This window comes from Malania oleifera, chromosome 11 (assembly GCF_029873635.1).
Source record: "Malania oleifera isolate guangnan ecotype guangnan chromosome 11, ASM2987363v1, whole genome shotgun sequence".
Taxonomy (NCBI): Eukaryota; Viridiplantae; Streptophyta; class Magnoliopsida; order Santalales; family Ximeniaceae; genus Malania; species Malania oleifera.
Genome location: NC_080427.1, coordinates 74,799,611 through 74,818,356, shown reverse-complemented (window position 1 = coordinate 74,818,356; position 18,746 = coordinate 74,799,611). Strand labels below are relative to the sequence as shown.

At 36.7% G+C, this 18,746-nt stretch overlaps 1 protein-coding gene across 1 annotated transcript in view; it reads right to left on the bottom strand.

Annotated features, from left to right (window-relative positions):
• The window catches only part of LOC131168418 (putative tRNA (cytidine(32)/guanosine(34)-2'-O)-methyltransferase), a 47,147-nt gene extending 28,637 nt beyond the window's left edge, over positions 1 to 18,510 (bottom strand). Inside the window, exons 1-6 of the mRNA XM_058127819.1 lie at positions 18,225 to 18,510; positions 7,717 to 7,778; positions 7,529 to 7,622; positions 5,628 to 5,677; positions 5,152 to 5,201; positions 2,912 to 3,020 (exon numbers count right to left, since the gene is read on the bottom strand). Coding sequence (XP_057983802.1) covers positions 2,912 to 3,020; positions 5,152 to 5,201; positions 5,628 to 5,677; positions 7,529 to 7,622; positions 7,717 to 7,743 — 330 coding nt within the window. The 5' untranslated portion in view covers positions 7,744 to 7,778; positions 18,225 to 18,510. The remainder of the gene's footprint in view (positions 1 to 2,911; positions 3,021 to 5,151; positions 5,202 to 5,627; positions 5,678 to 7,528; positions 7,623 to 7,716; positions 7,779 to 18,224) is intronic.
• Between the last annotated feature and the right edge of the window lie 236 nt (positions 18,511 to 18,746).

The window sequence follows — 18,746 nt, the reverse complement described above, 5'->3', positions numbered from 1 at the left end:
TACTCAGTCATGGAGTGATAGAGCGAGAATAATATAGAAAGCTCTTCACAGGAGGGTGAGTGTAGTTCTTCAATCATTGTAAAACTCACCAGCTAGTAAACATTTTTAACCTACTCACTTCCCTTGCTAAACACATGTGGCCTACGAAGGTGTGATTAGTGAATTGCATTGCTTTACAGTTTACCGCGTGTCTCGTGTTTACTTACATGTTTGTTTACTACTTCCACTTTTTTTGTATTCAATGGTTTGAATTTGTTCATGTGGTGAAACCACAGTTCACTTTCGACTAACCTAGTTATGCTAGTGGGCTGCAACTAGGGAAGCACAGCCCTTCACAAGGTGCCAAGCATTCAACCATGACCATTGGTATCAAAGCTATTTAATTGCTTTGTGGTTCAGTTGCCTTCGAATTCAGAGATTGTGTGAAGCATCGATGACAAAACCATGTTGCACACTAATACCGAGAGAATTGATGCAACAGAGGTGCAGGCTAAGACTGCGAATTAGGTGGCCATAGAGATAGGTCAACTTTCTAAATGTGTTGACTTATCAAAGTGATCCCAAAAACAGCAGCAAGATTCCATTGAGGAATTAATGGAAGATTACCGTGGTAGGTTAGAAGTGCTATAACACTATATGGATGAGCTTGCCTAATGGTTCATGCACTTGGGAACTCCACATGGATAGAATATTGGAGCAAGGGTGCTAGAACCCATAGTAGGTAGGACTACCCATGATGCTCAGGAGTTGGAGGACTTCTTATTTGATATGAAGCAATACTTTCATGCTGTTAGGACTGACTTGGAGGGGGCGAAAGTATCTATTCAACAATGTACTTGAGTGGAGATGCTAAGCTATGGCAGCATATCAAGTACAATTAGATTGCGGCAGACTTGAAGAGAGAGCTCAAGGCCCAACCATTTCCTAAGAATAGGGGTGTACAAAAATTACCAAAAAACCGGAAACTAGACCAAAACTGAGCCCTTTGACATTTCAGTTCGATTTTTATATTATGGTTTTCGGCTTCCGTTTGTTAAATTTTCAGATTCGGTTTTCTGTTTCAGTTTCGATTTTTTAAAAGAACCAAACCAAAAAAAAACGAAATATAATCAATATTATTTCAATTTTCTATATTATGACCTATATAGTACCACAATTTATGTTTTTTCTTTGTTAATTCTGAAGACTTTATTTCCTAAAATAATTTACTGTTAAACTTCATTTTTATCCAAACTAGAATTAATATTGGCTTTGAAATAGGCATGGAGTATATATAGATATGGATGAGGGCTATTTCATCCTCCATAAATGACGTGGAACAAGGGCAAGTCCCATACTTCATTCCAGTGGATGAGTTCGTTCACAACACAGAAGTCAGAACTTCTGATGGCAGTGCAGCGGCCTTATGTCCCACATCAGATGCGTACAAAATTTGGGAGCCTTGTCCTCCTTATAAAATGCCATCTTAACTCCCTCTGCTTCATGACAGTCGGCTTGGGCTGAAGCATCTGCTGGCAGTATAATTGGGCTTGCTTTTAATGGGTGGGCAATAAGCATGCAGCAAAAGCCCAAAATTTTGGAGCCCAAAGTATTAAAATTAAAATTAAATTCTTTTCTATAAAGGGCATCAGGCATGCAGCTAGGGCTCAAAGTATAAATTAAAATATTTAATTCACTAATAAAAAAACTGAACCAAACCAAACCAGTCTCTTATTTTGGAGGCCATTAAGTGAACCAGCTCTGTTTAGAGCCATTCAGTGCAAACAAGCAGTCAAGCACCCTCTTCGTATTTTCTACTTGGTATGGAGCATTGTGATTTCCTTGTGTTATGCTGTGCAGTTCCTGGCCTAACTAGCAATGTTTCTTCAGCAGACTTGCAGGGACATTGGAGTTCCATTAGAGTTTTATTGTAGTTTACTTTTCTTTTTTCTGTTGTATACTCAAGGATTTCTTGTCCTCCTCCTATCTTGTTTTATCCCTTCTTTTATTTTTTCAGCATGTACAAGAAGGAGAATAAGAAATCCTCATAAACAAGACAGAAAGAACAAAAGGTAGAAAAAAAAGCGAAGCAAAAAACACCAATCAAACCAACAAATGAAGCCAATCCCATTGGATATCTAGAAGCTCACTCATTTAAAGCCAGAACCTACACACCACAGTGAAGCCAAGTAATGAATATTTCCCATAACAGAAAAATATTCATCTTTTTCCCATAAAAAATACTCGTGTTATGTTCCAACCATAAACCCCACAGCTCTGCAAAAAAAAGTGCGTCTCCATAATGCTACAGCATTTTTTTTTTCTACCAAAACCGGAAAAGGAAATTTCCAAGAGGTTTTCCACCGTGTCAGGGCAAAGCCAACTTTCTCGAATAGATCAAAAATCTTATTCCACACCTTCCAAGCAAAATCATAGTGCTAAAAAGAAAAGGTCATTTTTTTCTTTTTCTTCCCTCTCTCTTTAATAATGTTCGGTTTATGCATTTTTTTTTTTTTTTTAAATTCATCTCCCCAAATTTCCAGGAGAAAAAAAATCAAAATTCATTTTAGAATTTCCACAGAACAATCCACTTGAACCATATCAATCATTCTAAATGATGCTATTCTATGCTACACAGACTAAAATCATCAATCATAACATGAGTAGATGCATCCATTCTGCCAAACAAACAAAAATCAATCATCTGCACGCTATTTAATTGCTTCCTGCTACAGTGTTAATATCCAAGTTATGCTAATGAATAATAACCTCAACAATGGACATAAATGGTCAACATTTAACTTAATAGAATTCAAATTGTTCTAAATCATCATGAACTAAAGCAGCTATAGCATTTCAAACATCATACTTAAATTGCTTCTATACTCAGCATTGAAAAAAAAAATGTTAGATAAAAAAAACCTGTCCTTACCAGTTCAGCTGTTCGAGCATTTGTTATATCCCCCTGCACTTGAATAACACCTTCAATTGGAGCCATGGGTTGCAAATCAATAGCCACAATAAGAGGAAGGTCGCTATCCCTACACATTCATATTGACCAAGTAAGAACATATAATCTCGACTCTTGATAAATGATTGCATAAATGAAAAGAATGATCAGGACAACAATAATTTAAATTTTGAATTTTCTTCCAATAATTAAGAAAATGAAGAATCACTTAAATTTAAAAAAAAATGCCTGAGAAAATTAAATGGGAATTTAAATTCACAAATTATCCTTACAATAGGTTTATGGAACATTAATTCCTAAGCACCTGAATCGTGTGTTACAACTACAAAGTAGCAAATGCAAAGAAACCTAAGGTGCAGTATCCCTCACATTTGAATATGTAATTATGTAATGAACAAAACATAGTTGTTCCATTAAGACTAGACCAACAAAAATACCCAATTGCTCTAACCTTTTTTAGATAGAAAAAGAAAAGTTGATATTAGAAAAAAAAAACAAAAACAAAGGGAATGTGCCGACAGAAGGATAAGAAATAATGCATGCCAATCCTGCTGAACATCCAAATAACAGGTTTCCTTAAAACACTCCACTGTGAATGCCCAATGAGATGTCATATATCATACCCTGTCCTAAATCTAAGATACATTCAATCCCTTTCCAGCACGCATTCTGCTCCAAACAATCCCCCAAAAAACAGCAAACACCGAACATCTCCCCAAACAACCAGCATCCTTACTCCACTCAGACCCTTTAAAAGAAATGGCCAAAAGATCTTCTAATGTCTTCAGACAAACTCAATTTTCTCCAAGAAGTCCAAATAATCTGGTCCACATGCCCCAGGTAAATGAGAAGTGCAAAAAGAAATGCGAAATAGTCTATGAACTGTTAAAGCATCAAAAATAAATATATGAAGACAGTGCCTTCCAAGATCTCCTATTCCGCAACAGATTGTTGGAACTAACTCTATTAAGAACCAGCAACCAAATGAATGCTTTAATCTTCAAAGGAAATTAGGCCTCCCAAATGCGACAACGGATCAGAAAAGAACTATTAGATCTAATCAGATGATTAAAGGGGGTTCTACAAGAAAAAACTCTCCATGAATCCAAATCCCAAACCCAAACATTTTTCCTGTTTGAAGGGTGGCACTGCAACAAAGAAAGCAAAGAAGAGAGCTCCTCCACCTTCAAATCATTTAAGATGAAAACTTCTATAATTTATCACTAGGGATTAAAAAAGAAGGGATAACGGCATTATGGATCATGGAAAGGCAATAAAGACAAAGAAAAATACTAGGTAAGGCAAAATCACTCAACTAGGTATCATCTCAAAATCAGATGTGAGAGCTCTCATCCGATTTGTATTTAATGCAAGGAAAGAATAAAGGGTAAAGTTGTGAAATAAACCTCCAAGGACTCTCAGAACCCAGAACAACATCTAATGCCCAAATTCACATCCTAACTATTCACATGATCTCAAAAGTCTAATATCAAGGATTACCAAATAAGTAAAGCCCATCTAAAACTCCAAACCAGCAAACAAAGTTAATTCTATTGGAACTGAGATTAATAGCTTCAATCCCACTTCACCCAAAATTAATTCTGAACACAGAAATCTGACCAAAATTCTGAACACAGCAAGGATTTTCAAAAAAAAGGATTCTCTATGATCCTCTAAGAAGACAGCATAAAGACAAAAGCACTTCAATCCTTGAATTAATTTTCACACACACACACACACAAATATTGATATATATATATATATATATATAGAGAGAGAGAGAGAGAGAAGGTGAGAGAGGTAAGTATGTCAGATCAGTTTGATAGCTTCAGCATTAGGGGTAAGGTGTTCTTTGCACGTGTGTTTACAAGGAAGAAGATGACATGTTCTTTGGTCTGGGATAGGAGTCTTTAATTGGCCTTGCTTTGGTCTTTTGCATCCATCTGTTTAAAGAGGCGTACTTCTTGGGTATACAGTGAGATTGGTAGGCTGTGCTTTTTTCCTTGTAGTTCTTTATTTTTTGTATTCTTTTCTGATTCGGAAGATTTCTTATTCTCCATTTCATACATACTTCTCTAGTGAAATATCTCCTCCTTTTCTTAAAAAAAAATTTAAAGAAAAATATGGCTAAACTCCGACCTTGTAGAGAAGTGCAAATAATAATAATATCAAGAACATTCAATATAAGGAAGGAAACTTACTTCGAATCAGGTGAAAACTTTGCTGGGAGATACAATTTACGACTCAACACCTACACATAAGACATTTCTTAACAAAAACTAGCTGAAACTTTTTAACATCACCACCTAAAACAGCATGAAAACAAGGGAAAATGATACTCATTTTCCAGAGATTAAAGGCATGTTATCAAATGTCCCGCATGCAACATGAGAACATGTATGGGAAGGTTTTCACCTTCCATATTTAACAAAGATCACCATAAAACAGAGTACAAGGATTACTTTAGAATATTTAATGAGATTATGATAAATTTGAATTCATATACAGCAACATTTTATGTGGAAGCAGCCAGTAACAAAGTTAATGGTAAAAAAGCAAAATTAAATAATAAACCATGTTAATTCGCCCGCATTTAAGTGTTTTTCATAGAAATAATAATCTATGAAATGATTTATACCAAAATACAATGCAATTGTCACTCTCAAATCACAGGTACCTGACTCCAGCTACCTGGCGCCGCACATAGATCTACCACCCGTTTCACTCCTGCAATTCATATTGGTATCCAATAGCTAAAATGAGAAATTATTCCAAATGAAAACTAAGTACCAAATATCAGCCATAAAAGCCACGCACATACACACACACACAAAAAAAACTGCAAGATGTTTCTCCTACTTGCAAATTGGAAACAGAGCTTCTTTGGCATGGAATGTCAATTCGTTGGGTTTTTGGGATGGAAATATAAGCAAAGCAATTACTACAAAATACTTAAACACATCACTATTTCCAGGTACATTTTTTATACTTCCCATTCTCTTTTTTTTTATTATTATTATTAAATATAACTTATTTTAATTAATGTAAGGAATGCAAATCTATTAAATTCTATTAAAATGGATTCCTAATCTTTAGGTGCTGAGATGTGGCATACCCAGTTGGTTTTGTTAAATCAGGAGGGTTTTGGGTGGCTACTCCAAAAATTTTGTTCTTATGTGAGGATGAACAGATTTCAATACAGTTTCTCGGTTAAGACAAAGGGATCCGCTGTCCCTTTTTCTTTTTTATCACTTTGGTGGTCAATGATTAGAGTAGGTAGATTTCAAGGGCTCATGATGTTGGTGTGATTAGGGTCCTCTTGATTGGGAGGGCAGTGGTGGTGGGGGTGTCTCATCTTTAGTTTGCTGATATACTATTTTCTTCCCCGAGAATACTGTTAAGAAATTCTGCAATGTCCTTATTTTGTTAAGAATTTTTTAGAAGATATAGGAGTTGACTATAAATTTATCAAAGAGTGAGGTGGCGGGTATTAATTCGAGTACTAATGAGTCAGAGGGTTTCAGATCTCTAGCTTCTTGCGACTATTTGGCTTGGCCTTTATCATACCTAGGTTATCCATGAGAGGTAATCCTTTGTCGGCTGCTTTTTAGGGTCCCATGCTTGAGAGAGTGAAAAGGAGGCTAGAAGGTTGGAACAGGGCTCATCTTTTTTTCTTTTTTTGGGGGGAGGGGAGGTATCCTTTGTAGAATTCCCACTAGGGTGGCTGGGACCTTGGAGAAATTATGAGAAATTTCTACTGGTCTGGTGTGGACGGTAAAAGGGATTGCCTTGTTAGTCTCGAGCCCAACTCTGATGAGGTATTGTACGTTTTGGCCCACTAGCCTCACAATTTTATTCTATAAAAGGCAACTCACATAAATTAGAGCCCCAACCCACCTTATAAGCCCAAGATCCCCATAGCACACATCCAATGTGGGACTCTGATAACTAGTGTTTTGAGTCTTTTGACATTAAGCATTAACGCTGCATCTTGTAGCATGCACTTGAATATTTCGATTTCAATTTGTGTGTTTAAAGAAATTCCAGTATGGAATTTTGTTTAATTCACATAATTCCAAATCCATAGCTCAAACTCCACCCGTCCCAACCATTATTTTATAAAAATTATAATCAACGCAATGAACAGTCATGAAATAAAACATCCTTTAAATCTTAGTACTTCTACCTATTTCATATTGTATTTAGTCTTTTGATATTTGTTTGTACATATTTTAGGTAGAACATGGTCAAAAATTGATTATATACATGTGAAGTGAGTGCGTGTATTATAAACATAATCCCACCGTATCATGTCTCAATTTTTAAAAATTTGTCATGTCAATGTATCCCCATGTCCATACCCAATAACCCCATATTTGAATCCCTGCTTCATAGAAAATAAAAAAATTGATAGTGAATGTAAAATATTCAATTTCGGGTTCTTCCCCTGGCACACAATTTCCTTATTATAGTCATAAATAAAAAGGGCAATTCATTTAATATGTGTGGATTGAAGAGCGACGTGGAGAGGCAGGGGGTGGAGCATTGGGGGAAAGAGGCTGGAAAAAAAAAAATCACCTTCAAAAATGTTGAATTCCTCATCAATCTGTAGGAGCTTGAAGGCACTTCGAGCGCGCCAGCCTTCTTCCTTAGCCTTTCGGTAGTATATATCCTGCCACCAAGTCAACCCATTATTAAAATCTGAAAAGCAATAGAAACTAAGAAATATAAAAAGGATTGCTAATTAAATAGTGTACAAAACACACCCTCTTATCCCTTGAGGCTTTGCCCATCTTTGAACAAACTGTAACTCCAATGCCGAAAAATCCTGATGCCAAGAGTACTCCCAAATCAGGGGAAAAAAAAAAAAAACAAATACGACTACAATTCAAAACAAAAGCAAAGACTATAAACATGTGAGATATAGGATAACCCTATAAAGTCTTAATTAATTTGCAGTCTAGAAATACCACCAAAATTCTTAAATAATTTGCAATCTCTCCCTCCGGTGTGCATGTAAATTCAAAAACATTCTTAAAATTTAATATTCAGTGAAATCAAATGGATTTCAAGTACAAAGGGCGATACTTAAATAACGCATAATAAATATTAAACTACATAAAATCCAAAACAAAACAAAACAACTCTTACTGTATGTTTGGTGCATAAAAATGGAATGGGATCCGGGAATGGAATCAAATTTATCACTTGATTTCGTCATGTTCTCCATTCAAATTTCATACCATTCCATTCATTTCCTATCCCATTCTATTTTGCAAACCAAGCATACTGTTAGCAAATAAATACAAATGCATTTGGAGAAGCATGTGCTTGTCAGCATTGTCTTCAAGTCTCCAATAAGAGAAACAAACACAACATTATGCCATTGGACCAGTTTTGAGTCCCCCAAAAATTAATCCATTTCTATATTTAACATTGATTAGATCTTATTGTTTACTCAAATTCAACATAATAAACAGAAGAGTAATGATTTAACAAATTGAATACTAAAAAGTAAAAACATTACTGTATGAGATGAAACAATATTTGATATTGGAAATATAAACTACACATTTTTCGATACTTAATTACCATTTTTTTTATTGCAAATCTAGAGGAGCTTTGCTGAATTGCTGCACATTACATCTTGAACAAAAAGCCCTTCAACACTAGAAGCAATGTTTCTAGCATAAAATCTATGAGAATAAACAAATTTTCCATTAATGATGTGATAGAGAATATGGTTTACTTACAGATGCCGAATCTAGTAGACCCTCTCTTCCTTCAAAACCATAGAAGAGTATGAAGTTGTTAATGGTTATTTTGGTCATTTAGCATTATTAGTATGTGCTAGTGTTACGTTGATAAACAGAAGTTGGTAAGGGTATTATGGTCATTGGAATGTACTTGACATATGCTATAAGAGGGAGAGACCTATGGCTAGAAGAAGGTCTTCCATTTTAACCAATTATTCAACATGGTATCAGAGCAAGATCCAACCCAAACCTTAATTGCATAACTGCTGCCAAACCAAACTTTAAGCATCATAATCGCACACAAACCAGCTGCTGTAAAAGACTCATCAGCATCACCAAAGACCAGAAGCAGGTTGAGGAGTTCCCAGGAAACACTGCAGTTGCCAAAAAAATCCTGGACACTGTTGTCCTCTTCGAAACCTCAAGAAATACTTCATATTTTGCAAAACCAAAAACATGACGAGCCACAGAACCTGCCGCTCTGCTAGCTTGCTTTGACAGCCACAGGAGCCCCCACACACCAGTCGAAAACCAGCAGCTTGGACTTCACAATCCAGCACATGAGTGTTTTGAGCAGCGCTTTTGCTCTGGGTTCCTCCCGAATGTCTTGAATCCACCCCTAGACCATAATATAAAGTTGTTTGTCAAGTTTTTTGTCGAAAGATCTCACCTTTTTCAGTTGCTCACATGCGGCATTCCAAGAATTGTTTGGTAATGCCTGAAACTTGTGGTTTGCTCCAGTTGTCAACGGTTGTGTGTGTTGGAACAGAGTCTGTGAATTCTAAAAGCATTTTGTTCGCTTTTCTGATTTGCTGCTGTATCAAGGTTGTGTATTGAGATGGAGTCCCCAAATCCCAAAAGTGTGTTTCCATCAGAAGTCACTTGTTCGGTGAACAGCACGATAACTGTCTCAAAGGAGGTGTACTCAAGGTTCCTGCAGTGTTAGGCTTCCCAACAAGCACCTCATCACATTACATCTTTTCCCTATAAGGGTAATCCTACCATCTATATGTCATCTGATATCCCTCCCACTAGTCCTTAGGTTGTCGACTCTGCTGCTACTAACCATGTTATAGGTGTCACCAACTTCTTTTCTGCCCTTACTATTCTAAAAATCTACCAAAAGTTACCCTTGTTGATGGGTCCACTACTACACTGAAGGGGGTAGGAACAGCAAATCCTGCTCCCTCCATCTCTCTGTCTTCTATTTTGTACATTGTTGAGTCTCCCTTAAATCTCATGTCTATTAGTAAAATTACAGAGTCACTAAATTGTTCTATAACCTTCTTTTGTAATTTCATTGTTATTCAAGATACAAAAACTAGGAAGACTATAGGCACAGGACATGAAGCTAGTTGATTTTTAACTACTTTGAGTCACTCTAGTATTCAGAAAGAGATATCAATGTTATAGCCCTACTTTACATCAATTCTGTCTGTGTTGATGTCACCTTTTTTGAGTCTACACCATACAATTATGATTCCTTGAGTTCCATTAACCTTGATGAGTCCCTACCTCTGCCCAGTCTTCCAGAACCTAGCCTATTATCTCCTCCCAATCCTCCTACATCTTCATCCAGTTTGAGTTCTTCTCTTCGCTTGGATCGTCTCAATTCACAAGTGTGCACACGGTGACTCAAAGGAGGAGAACCTCCTCTAGCTTCCACTTCTACACCTCTGGTTCCCTTGTCAAATGATCCTATTTACTAAGATGGTGATCCTCCTATTGCTGTTCAAAAAAGTAAACGCACTTGCACCCAACATCCAATCTCTCTTTTTGCAAGTTATGATTTCTTATCACCCTTATATTACTGTTTTCTTAGTACCTTGTATTCGGTTTATCTTCCAAAATCTATTGATAAAGCCTTATCCCATTCTAGGTGGAGTACTATAATGATTAAAGAGATGCATGCGCTACATGATAATGATACATGGGAGTTGGTACCTCTTTCTCTTGATAAGTTTGTGGTTGGTTGTAACTAAATGTATACCATGAAGGTAAATCCCGATGGTTCCATGGCTTGATTGCAGGACTACCTTGTTGCTAAGTGATATACATAGGTGTATGGTTTGGATTATCTGGAAGATGCACCTAAAAGAGGTCTCTTATATCCAGATCAAGGTCACACTCATATTCAAGGGTATATAGATGAAAATTGGGTCGGGTCACCTTCCGACAAAAGATCCATAATCGAGTATCATATCTTTGTTGGTAGTAATTTGGTTTCTTGGAAGAGTAAGAAATAAACTATGGTTGTCAGGCCAACTGTTGAGCCAGAGTGTTGGGTCATGGCTCACATTACATGTGAACTTGTTTGGTTGAAGAACCTGTTCAAAGAACTAGGTTTCCACATTCTCAATCTATAGGGTCAGTGTGTGATAATCAAGCTGTTATATTACCACTTTACCTAAAAGCTTAAGTTGTGAGGGGGAACACACTTTTTTTTTTAACAAACTTACATTGATCACGGGCAACAAAACTAGACCCAAGACCTCCGAGCAACCATGGCTTTGATACCACTTTACCTAAAAGCTTAAGTTGTTAGGTTGTGGGGCAACAATGCATATCAAGCTTTAACACAAGATACTAATGCCTCCAACCTGATCTTCCATGAGCAAACAAAACACATTGAAGTTGATAACCACTTTTTCTGAGAGAAACTTGTTCATAATATCATTACAACCACTCATGAAGAGTTAAATTTGCAGCTTGCTTATTTATTCACTAAAGCCTACGGGGATTCATGTGTTAAATTCATTTGTAACAAGCTAGGAGCATATGATACATAATAATATATGCTCCAGCTTGAGGGGGAGCGCTAATGGTTATTTTGCTCATTTAGCATTATTAGTATGTGCTAGTGTTATGTTGGTAAGTGTAACTTAGTAAGGGTATTATGGCCATTGGTATGTACTTGACATATATTAAAAATAAAGGGAGAGACCTATCGCTAGAAGAAGATCTTCCATTTACCCAATTATTCAACAAAACTATAAAAGGAAATGCAACATATTCTAACCAGCTAGGAAACATTAAAAGAACAAGAAAAGACACTAACAAAACAAAATATGAAGCTAATGCTCATTAATCCCATCCCACTTCATAAAATAGAAGTGAAAGTGAAATTGTAAGGATATTATGGTCATTGGTATGTAATGTACTTGACATATAACATAAATAAAGGTAAAGACTTATCACTAGATGGCCTCCCATTTACCCAATTATTCAACAAAAGCAAATAAAACATATTCTAACCAGCTAGGGAACATTAAAAGAACTGGAAAAGACATTAACAAAACAAAATATAGTGCTAATGCTCATTAATCCCATCCCACTTCACAAAATAATAGTAATAGTGAAATTGCAAGTAACCAAGTTAGTGTGTATCAATTAACAAAGGAAATCCAGCATAGATCTTACCCTAGCAGAAATATAAAATGGAGATCATGTTAGAAATTCATAAAGATCAAAATAATATTTATCCAAGTGAAATTGGATCGATACCGGGAGATGACAACCTTGAACTAAGTTTCAAAGTGGACCAAACTGATATAATCCAATTCGGTTCTAATTTGAGAAAAACAAAAATTCTAGAATCCAAGTTCACAACAGCATCATTCCAAGAGAAAAAATAAAAAATAAAAAAAAAATCCTAACATCCATCAATAGGAAGTGCAAATAGTAATATAACAATAATAAGAATAAGAATAAGAAGACTATGAAGGAAGATTTGCATTTTCTCTCAGCATTGTTCTCCAAATGTCTTATGTTGGAATGGTCCTCCAAATGCTTTCTTACAAACTTTTTGAAGTCATTCTTCAATGATGTCACTTCCATCAAGAAGCAACTATTTATTGATATGATGGAATAACTCTCAAATTAGAGGAGGAGGAGGAGGAGAATGAATTCATTCACCGTATATGGTTCTGCTTAAAACACACTGTCAATCAATCATGCAAAGAATTTTGTGCAGAGTCCTCAAACATTCAGCAGAGTTAATATTGCAGGAGCAACAACTAACATCAAAGCTGGGTTTCTAAAGAGCCACAAAACTTGTCAAAAGGTTGAAAACCCACAACCCTCATCAAGAAAAATATATATATTAAAAAAAAAACTAACTTGAGTTGCCACATGGGCATGTGGATTGCTAATCAGAGCTTCCATTTTTAAAAATAACTATTGTACATATATAATAATCTAAGGAGGTGGGGCCCAGCTTTCACTAAGAATGGAGTGAAGGAGAAGGCAGTTAAGTGCTACATACAAGAGTACCAACTTTCAATGAGAATGCAAGGATTGGATTTTGGAAGTGTCTCTGCCAAAAGAACATTCAATAGTATAGAAATAAATCAAATTTAAATTAATTTTTTTTGTAGAAGCATTTTATTTTATTTTTTTGATAAGTAATAAGTTTATTGATATCAAAAATGAACACCAAGTACACAAGGAGTGTACTGGGGTAAACAAATCAAAAACAGAAATTACAAGAATCTAGTAAATCAAAAACAGAAGAAAATCATTGGTTTCGCAAAGCAGCCAACCAATCCATCAAAGTTGTAAAGAAAAATAGCTTCAAGTCCGAAATGGATCTTTCCTTGTCTTCAAAACACCTACTATTTCTCTCCCTCCAAAGACACCACAATAAACAATGAGGAACTATCAACCAAATAAACCCATTTCAATAACGACCAAATCTGCCTTGCCAATATGCTAGAAGTCCCACTACAGATTGTGGCATAACCCAGCTCACTCCAAACAAACCCAACACCATAACCCACAAGTCCATTGCAACCGGACAATGAATAAAAAGATGATCAACCATCTCATTATTACACTTGCACATGTAGCACCAATCCAATATCCAAACCTTTCTTTTTCGTAAATTGTCAATCGTTAAGCATTTCCCTAATGCAGCAGTCCAAACGAAAAAAGCAACTCTAGATGGAATTTTCTGTTTGCAAATACTTTTCCAAGGAAAGCCACAATCTTTGGAGCCCATTAAAATACCATAATAACCTTTAACCAAGAAGCCCTTCTCTCTATCAGATTTCCAGCACATCTTATCCTCACCGAACCCCTTCACCGATGCACCATATATGGTATCCATAAAACCAATCAAGACCTCTAATTCCCAAAGATGCATACCCCTGAAGAAACTTACATCCCAAAACAAGACTCCATTATCAAACTTCATAACCTCAGCCACGCTAGCTTCTTTATCTCAGCAAAATCTATACAAATGAGGATAGCTGACTGCAAGAGACATCTCACCACACCAATGGTCTTGCCAAAATTTCACCTTAGACCCATTTCCAATATCATATAGAACGTAGCAAGAAAAAGAAGGCCATCGCCGACTAATATTTTTTCGACAAGTCAACACCATGTGGACCATTAACAGGCCTAGTACACCTACCACCCCATTCACAGCCGTATTTCACCTCTATCACTTGCCTCCAACGAGCAGCCTTCTGCATCCCAAATCTCCATAACCACTTCCCAAGCAAAGCTTCATTAAACTGTCTTACCTTCCTTATCCCCAAATCACCCGAAGAAATGAGAGAGCAAACAGTATCCCATTTAACCAAATGGAATTTTGGTTCATCACCAATGTCACCCCATAAAAACTTCCTTTGAAGTTTCTCAATACGGTTAGCCACAGCAGCAGGAATAGGAAATAAAGATAGAAAGTAAGTGGGTAAATTAGATAAAGTGCTTTTAATTAACGTGACTCTACCTCCCTTAGACAAGTACAAACATTTCCACCCTACTAACCTTCATTCTATCTTCTCCAAAATTGGGTTCCATATTGTCTTATCCTTGAATTTGGCTCCCAAAGGAAGACCCAAATATTTCATAGGAAGATTACCTTGTTTACAGCCAAGGACATTCAAGAATAAGTCAAAATTAAACACCATACCAACAGGAACCAACTCTGACTTGCCCAAATTTATCTTTAAACCAAAGACCGCCTCAAACCACATAAGTATCACATGGAGAAACAAAATCTGATCCAGATCAGCGTCACAAAAAATTAGAGTATCGTCCGCAAAGAGAAGATGAGACACCACCAAAGCTCTTCCCTCTATACGCCCCACACCAAAGCCTGTCATGTGACCATCATGGACAGCTTTATCCAACATTCTCCCCAGGGCTTCCATAACCAAGAAAAACAACAAAGGAGACAATGGGTCACCTTGTCTCAACCCTCTAGAGCTCTCAAAAAACCCACAAGGTGTGCCATTTATCAGAATGGATAAACAAACTGTAGATATACAAAAGAAAATCCACCGCCTCCATTTGGCAAAGAACCCACCCCGTTCTAGTAACCGCATAAGAAAACCCCAATTTACATGATCAAAAGCCTTCTCAACATCTAATTTGCCCTGGCACCCCAGTTTTCAATCTACTATCAAGGCATTCATTAGCAATAAGTACAGGGTCAAGAATCTGCCTGTTCCTCACAAAAGCATTCTGTGAAGTTGAAATTATATCTTCCATAACCGTGCAAAGTCTGGTGGCTAAGACCTTAGCAATGATCTTATAACCCCCCCCCCCCCCAACAAGACTAATAGGGCAAAAATCCTTTACTTCAATTGCTTCATTTTTTTGAAGGAATGAGAGTGATGAAAGTAGCATTCCGGCTTTTCTCAAACTGGCCTTTAGCAAAAAAATGATGGAACACAGCCATAAGATCAGGTTTGAGAATCCCCTAGCGAGCTTGGAAGAAAGCCATTGCAAATCCATCTAGTCCAGGCGATTTATCACCATTAAAATTTTGTATGACATCAAAAATTCCTCCTCAAATGGTCTATCTAGCCAATCTGCATTATCACCGGATATTCTTGGAAATACTAAGACTTCTGGGAATGATCGACTAACTTGTTGCTCAAAGTATAATTTCATGAAAAATTGAGTGATGTAATCAGCAAAGTATTAACTTATATTTAATTTATTACTATATTAAACTCGGGTTTGAGGAATTATCCTTTAGAAATATTAACTTAGATTTAATTTATTAATACAGAAAACGAATTTAGATATTGTTTTGATTGCCAATGAAGTGGTGGAGGATGTAAGGAGAAGGGAAGGGAGAGGGGTTTTGCTCAAACTGGATTTTGGAAAAGCCTATGATATGGTTAGTGGGGCCGTTCTGCACCAAATGATGGCAAAGAATGGGTTTGTAGAGGCCTTAAGGGAATGGATCAAAGGGTGTTTACCCATGGTGTCTATATCTATAATAGCACAAAAGGTCGACCAAAGTGTGTGATTTAAGGCTTCACAATGTTCAAACGGATCCCCTCTCCTCTTTTTCATTTACATTAGTAGATGTCTTACGTAGGATGATTAGCCATGTTGAAGGCTTTGATGTGATTTAGGGCCTTAAGGTTTGAAAGATGTGATTGTAGTGTCTCATCTTCAATTTTCTGATAACACCCTTCTTTTTCTCAAAAATAGTGAAGTTTTGAAAGGTTTTTTTTTTTTAACCTTGAAAATTTTTAAGATTGAAGAACAACATGTCTACGAGTGGGGTGGCAAGTATTCATGCAAGGAGCAATGAGCTAAAGGGTTTTTCCATTTTATCTTGTCACAGCATTTTAGCTTCCCTCTAACTTATTTGAGTCTTCCTCTTGGAGGGAACCCTAATTCCTCTACCTTTAGGGGATCCTGTGATGGAAAGAATGGGAACTAGGAAGTAGGTTGGAGGATCAAAAGTGAGTGCATTTATCATTAAGGGATTGCATTACTCTCATCAATGCAGCATTTTTTAATGCTCCTATTAATTTTCTCTCTCTTTTTGGAGTTCCTATAAGTGTGGCTATAGCCCTAAATAGGCTTATAAAAGATTTTATGTGATCGGGTATAGGGTAAGAGAAAAAGGATCATCTTGTTAGTTGGAATAAGACTATAAGACCTCAATTTAAAGGGACTCTGGGCTTCGGGAATGTTGTGTCTAAAAACATTTTTCTGGTTTGGAACTAGTCATGGAGGTTGACTCGTTATGGCACATGGTTATTGTTTGCAAGTATGGTTTGCATCAGAACGGTTCAAATACTAAAGGTAGTGACAATGCTTCTCATGCAAATCATCAAAATCTTATTTGATAGGTTGCTCATTTTTTTACCCTAGTTAATCTCATTCAGTTTTGGGAGGATAACTGGGTCAACAAGATTTTGCCGGAGTCTTTGGTCCCTTGTCTTTTTTGATTGTCATCCATTCATAATGCCTCAATGAATGCATTTTATTCTTAGGAGGGAAACTGCTTTCTTGGGATTAACTTTTTCAAAAATCTCTATGAAAGAGATTGAAGATCTAACCATCTTATTGAGAGTGATGGACTCTTTTGTTCTTCAAGTGAGAAATGACTAGAGGATTTGGATCAAGGTTGTTCTTTTACCATGAAATTTTTTTCTCTCAATTGTTTAAAATCCTCAAGCTCTTCTTCTTCTTTCCCGTTGAATAATTTTTTTTGGAAGGCTAGGGTTCCCTTCACGATCAGAGTTTTCATTTTGATTCTAGCTCTTAATAGGCTTAATACTAATGATTTGTTGCAGGTAAGGAAACATTATATACCAGCCTGGATATTTTTATCATGTGTTTAGCGTTGAGTGAAACTAGCGATCATTGTTTCTCCATTGTCCATTGGCTAAGTAGCTTTCTGCCTATCTATTCTCAGTTATAGATGAGCCAATGGTGTTGCCATGGATTGACGCTTTTTTGTTGGTACAGTGTAGAGGTTTTTGGAGGAGTATGGGGCGGTCTTGTGGAGATGAGCCTTTTATTTTTTTTACTCTTTTTTGGACTTCACGGATCAAAAGGAATGCAAGAGCTTTTAATGACAAAACAAACCCCCCCTACCCCCATGTTTATTATGCAATAAAGTTTGGTTCTCTCTTTATAGTAACTATATATACATGCCTCCGTTCTTTGTAATTTTCTCTTTTTTATGTTAGTGAAGTTATTTTTCTATTAAAAAGATAAAGATGATTTTTTTTCTTTGACAAGAATTATACCTTAAATGAACTACACTAATCAAATTGAATGGGGAGAAAGAAAGGGAGGCAATGATGAGGGGGGTTCGGGATTATGGTACATGCGAGGGGTTCCCAAAAGTACCTTCACTGTTTAAGCACCTTTATTGTATAAAACAGACACAGACACAGACACAGACACAGACACAGCCCCCCTCTCATGCAATGGGTAACAATCAAGCACTTTCGCAAACACACCATATCCATGCACTCGCACAGCCCCATCAGCAACCTCTTTCCCTCCCCCCCCCCCCCCCCAGCTCCATAAGCTACTGATCTCCACTAACCTAAAAAGACAAAAAAAAGGGTCCTTTATATGAAATCTTCGACAGTCGGTGCCATGACAGAGTGTGCCCTAGAAGAGCCATTTAGTTATAGCTGATGCAATGGTATTCACTCAGGCATTTTCACAAAAACATTGCAGGCACACTTTAACAGCCAATACTATTGAGAGAGAGAGAGAGAGAGAGAGAGAGAGAGAGAGACCTCGGACGACACTCGAAGAATGGAAAAGAACGACGGGACGGGGACGGGGACGAGGTCCGGATGGCGCTCAGCCACTGTGCACGAACTGCTGGAGTAACGTGAGACTCAAGAGAGAAAAAGGGACCAGGACGGTGGCACCAACGGCAATATGGATGCTCGGAAGACGAAAGGGCAGCAGCAACGGTCGAGGAAGGGAGAGAGTGAGAGACGAAACAATCAGGGCTGTGAACAGTGGAAGGGGCTGCGAAAAGTCGCTGTGACATCGCAGACCGTTATGCGGAAAAGTATTCATTTTTTTATTTTAGGGCTATTATGCCAAAAATCATGAAAAGCGAAAATTAAAAATTAAAATTTAAAGTAAAAACTAAAAATCAAATTAAAATTAAAAGTAAAAACTAAAAATCATCCATCTCATTATTTTTTATCAAACTAAAACATGATACTTATGTTTGTCCTTGAAAATATTTTTTCTATTATAAAATTATGCAAGAATTAATAATAAAATAAATAGAGATGAGCAGG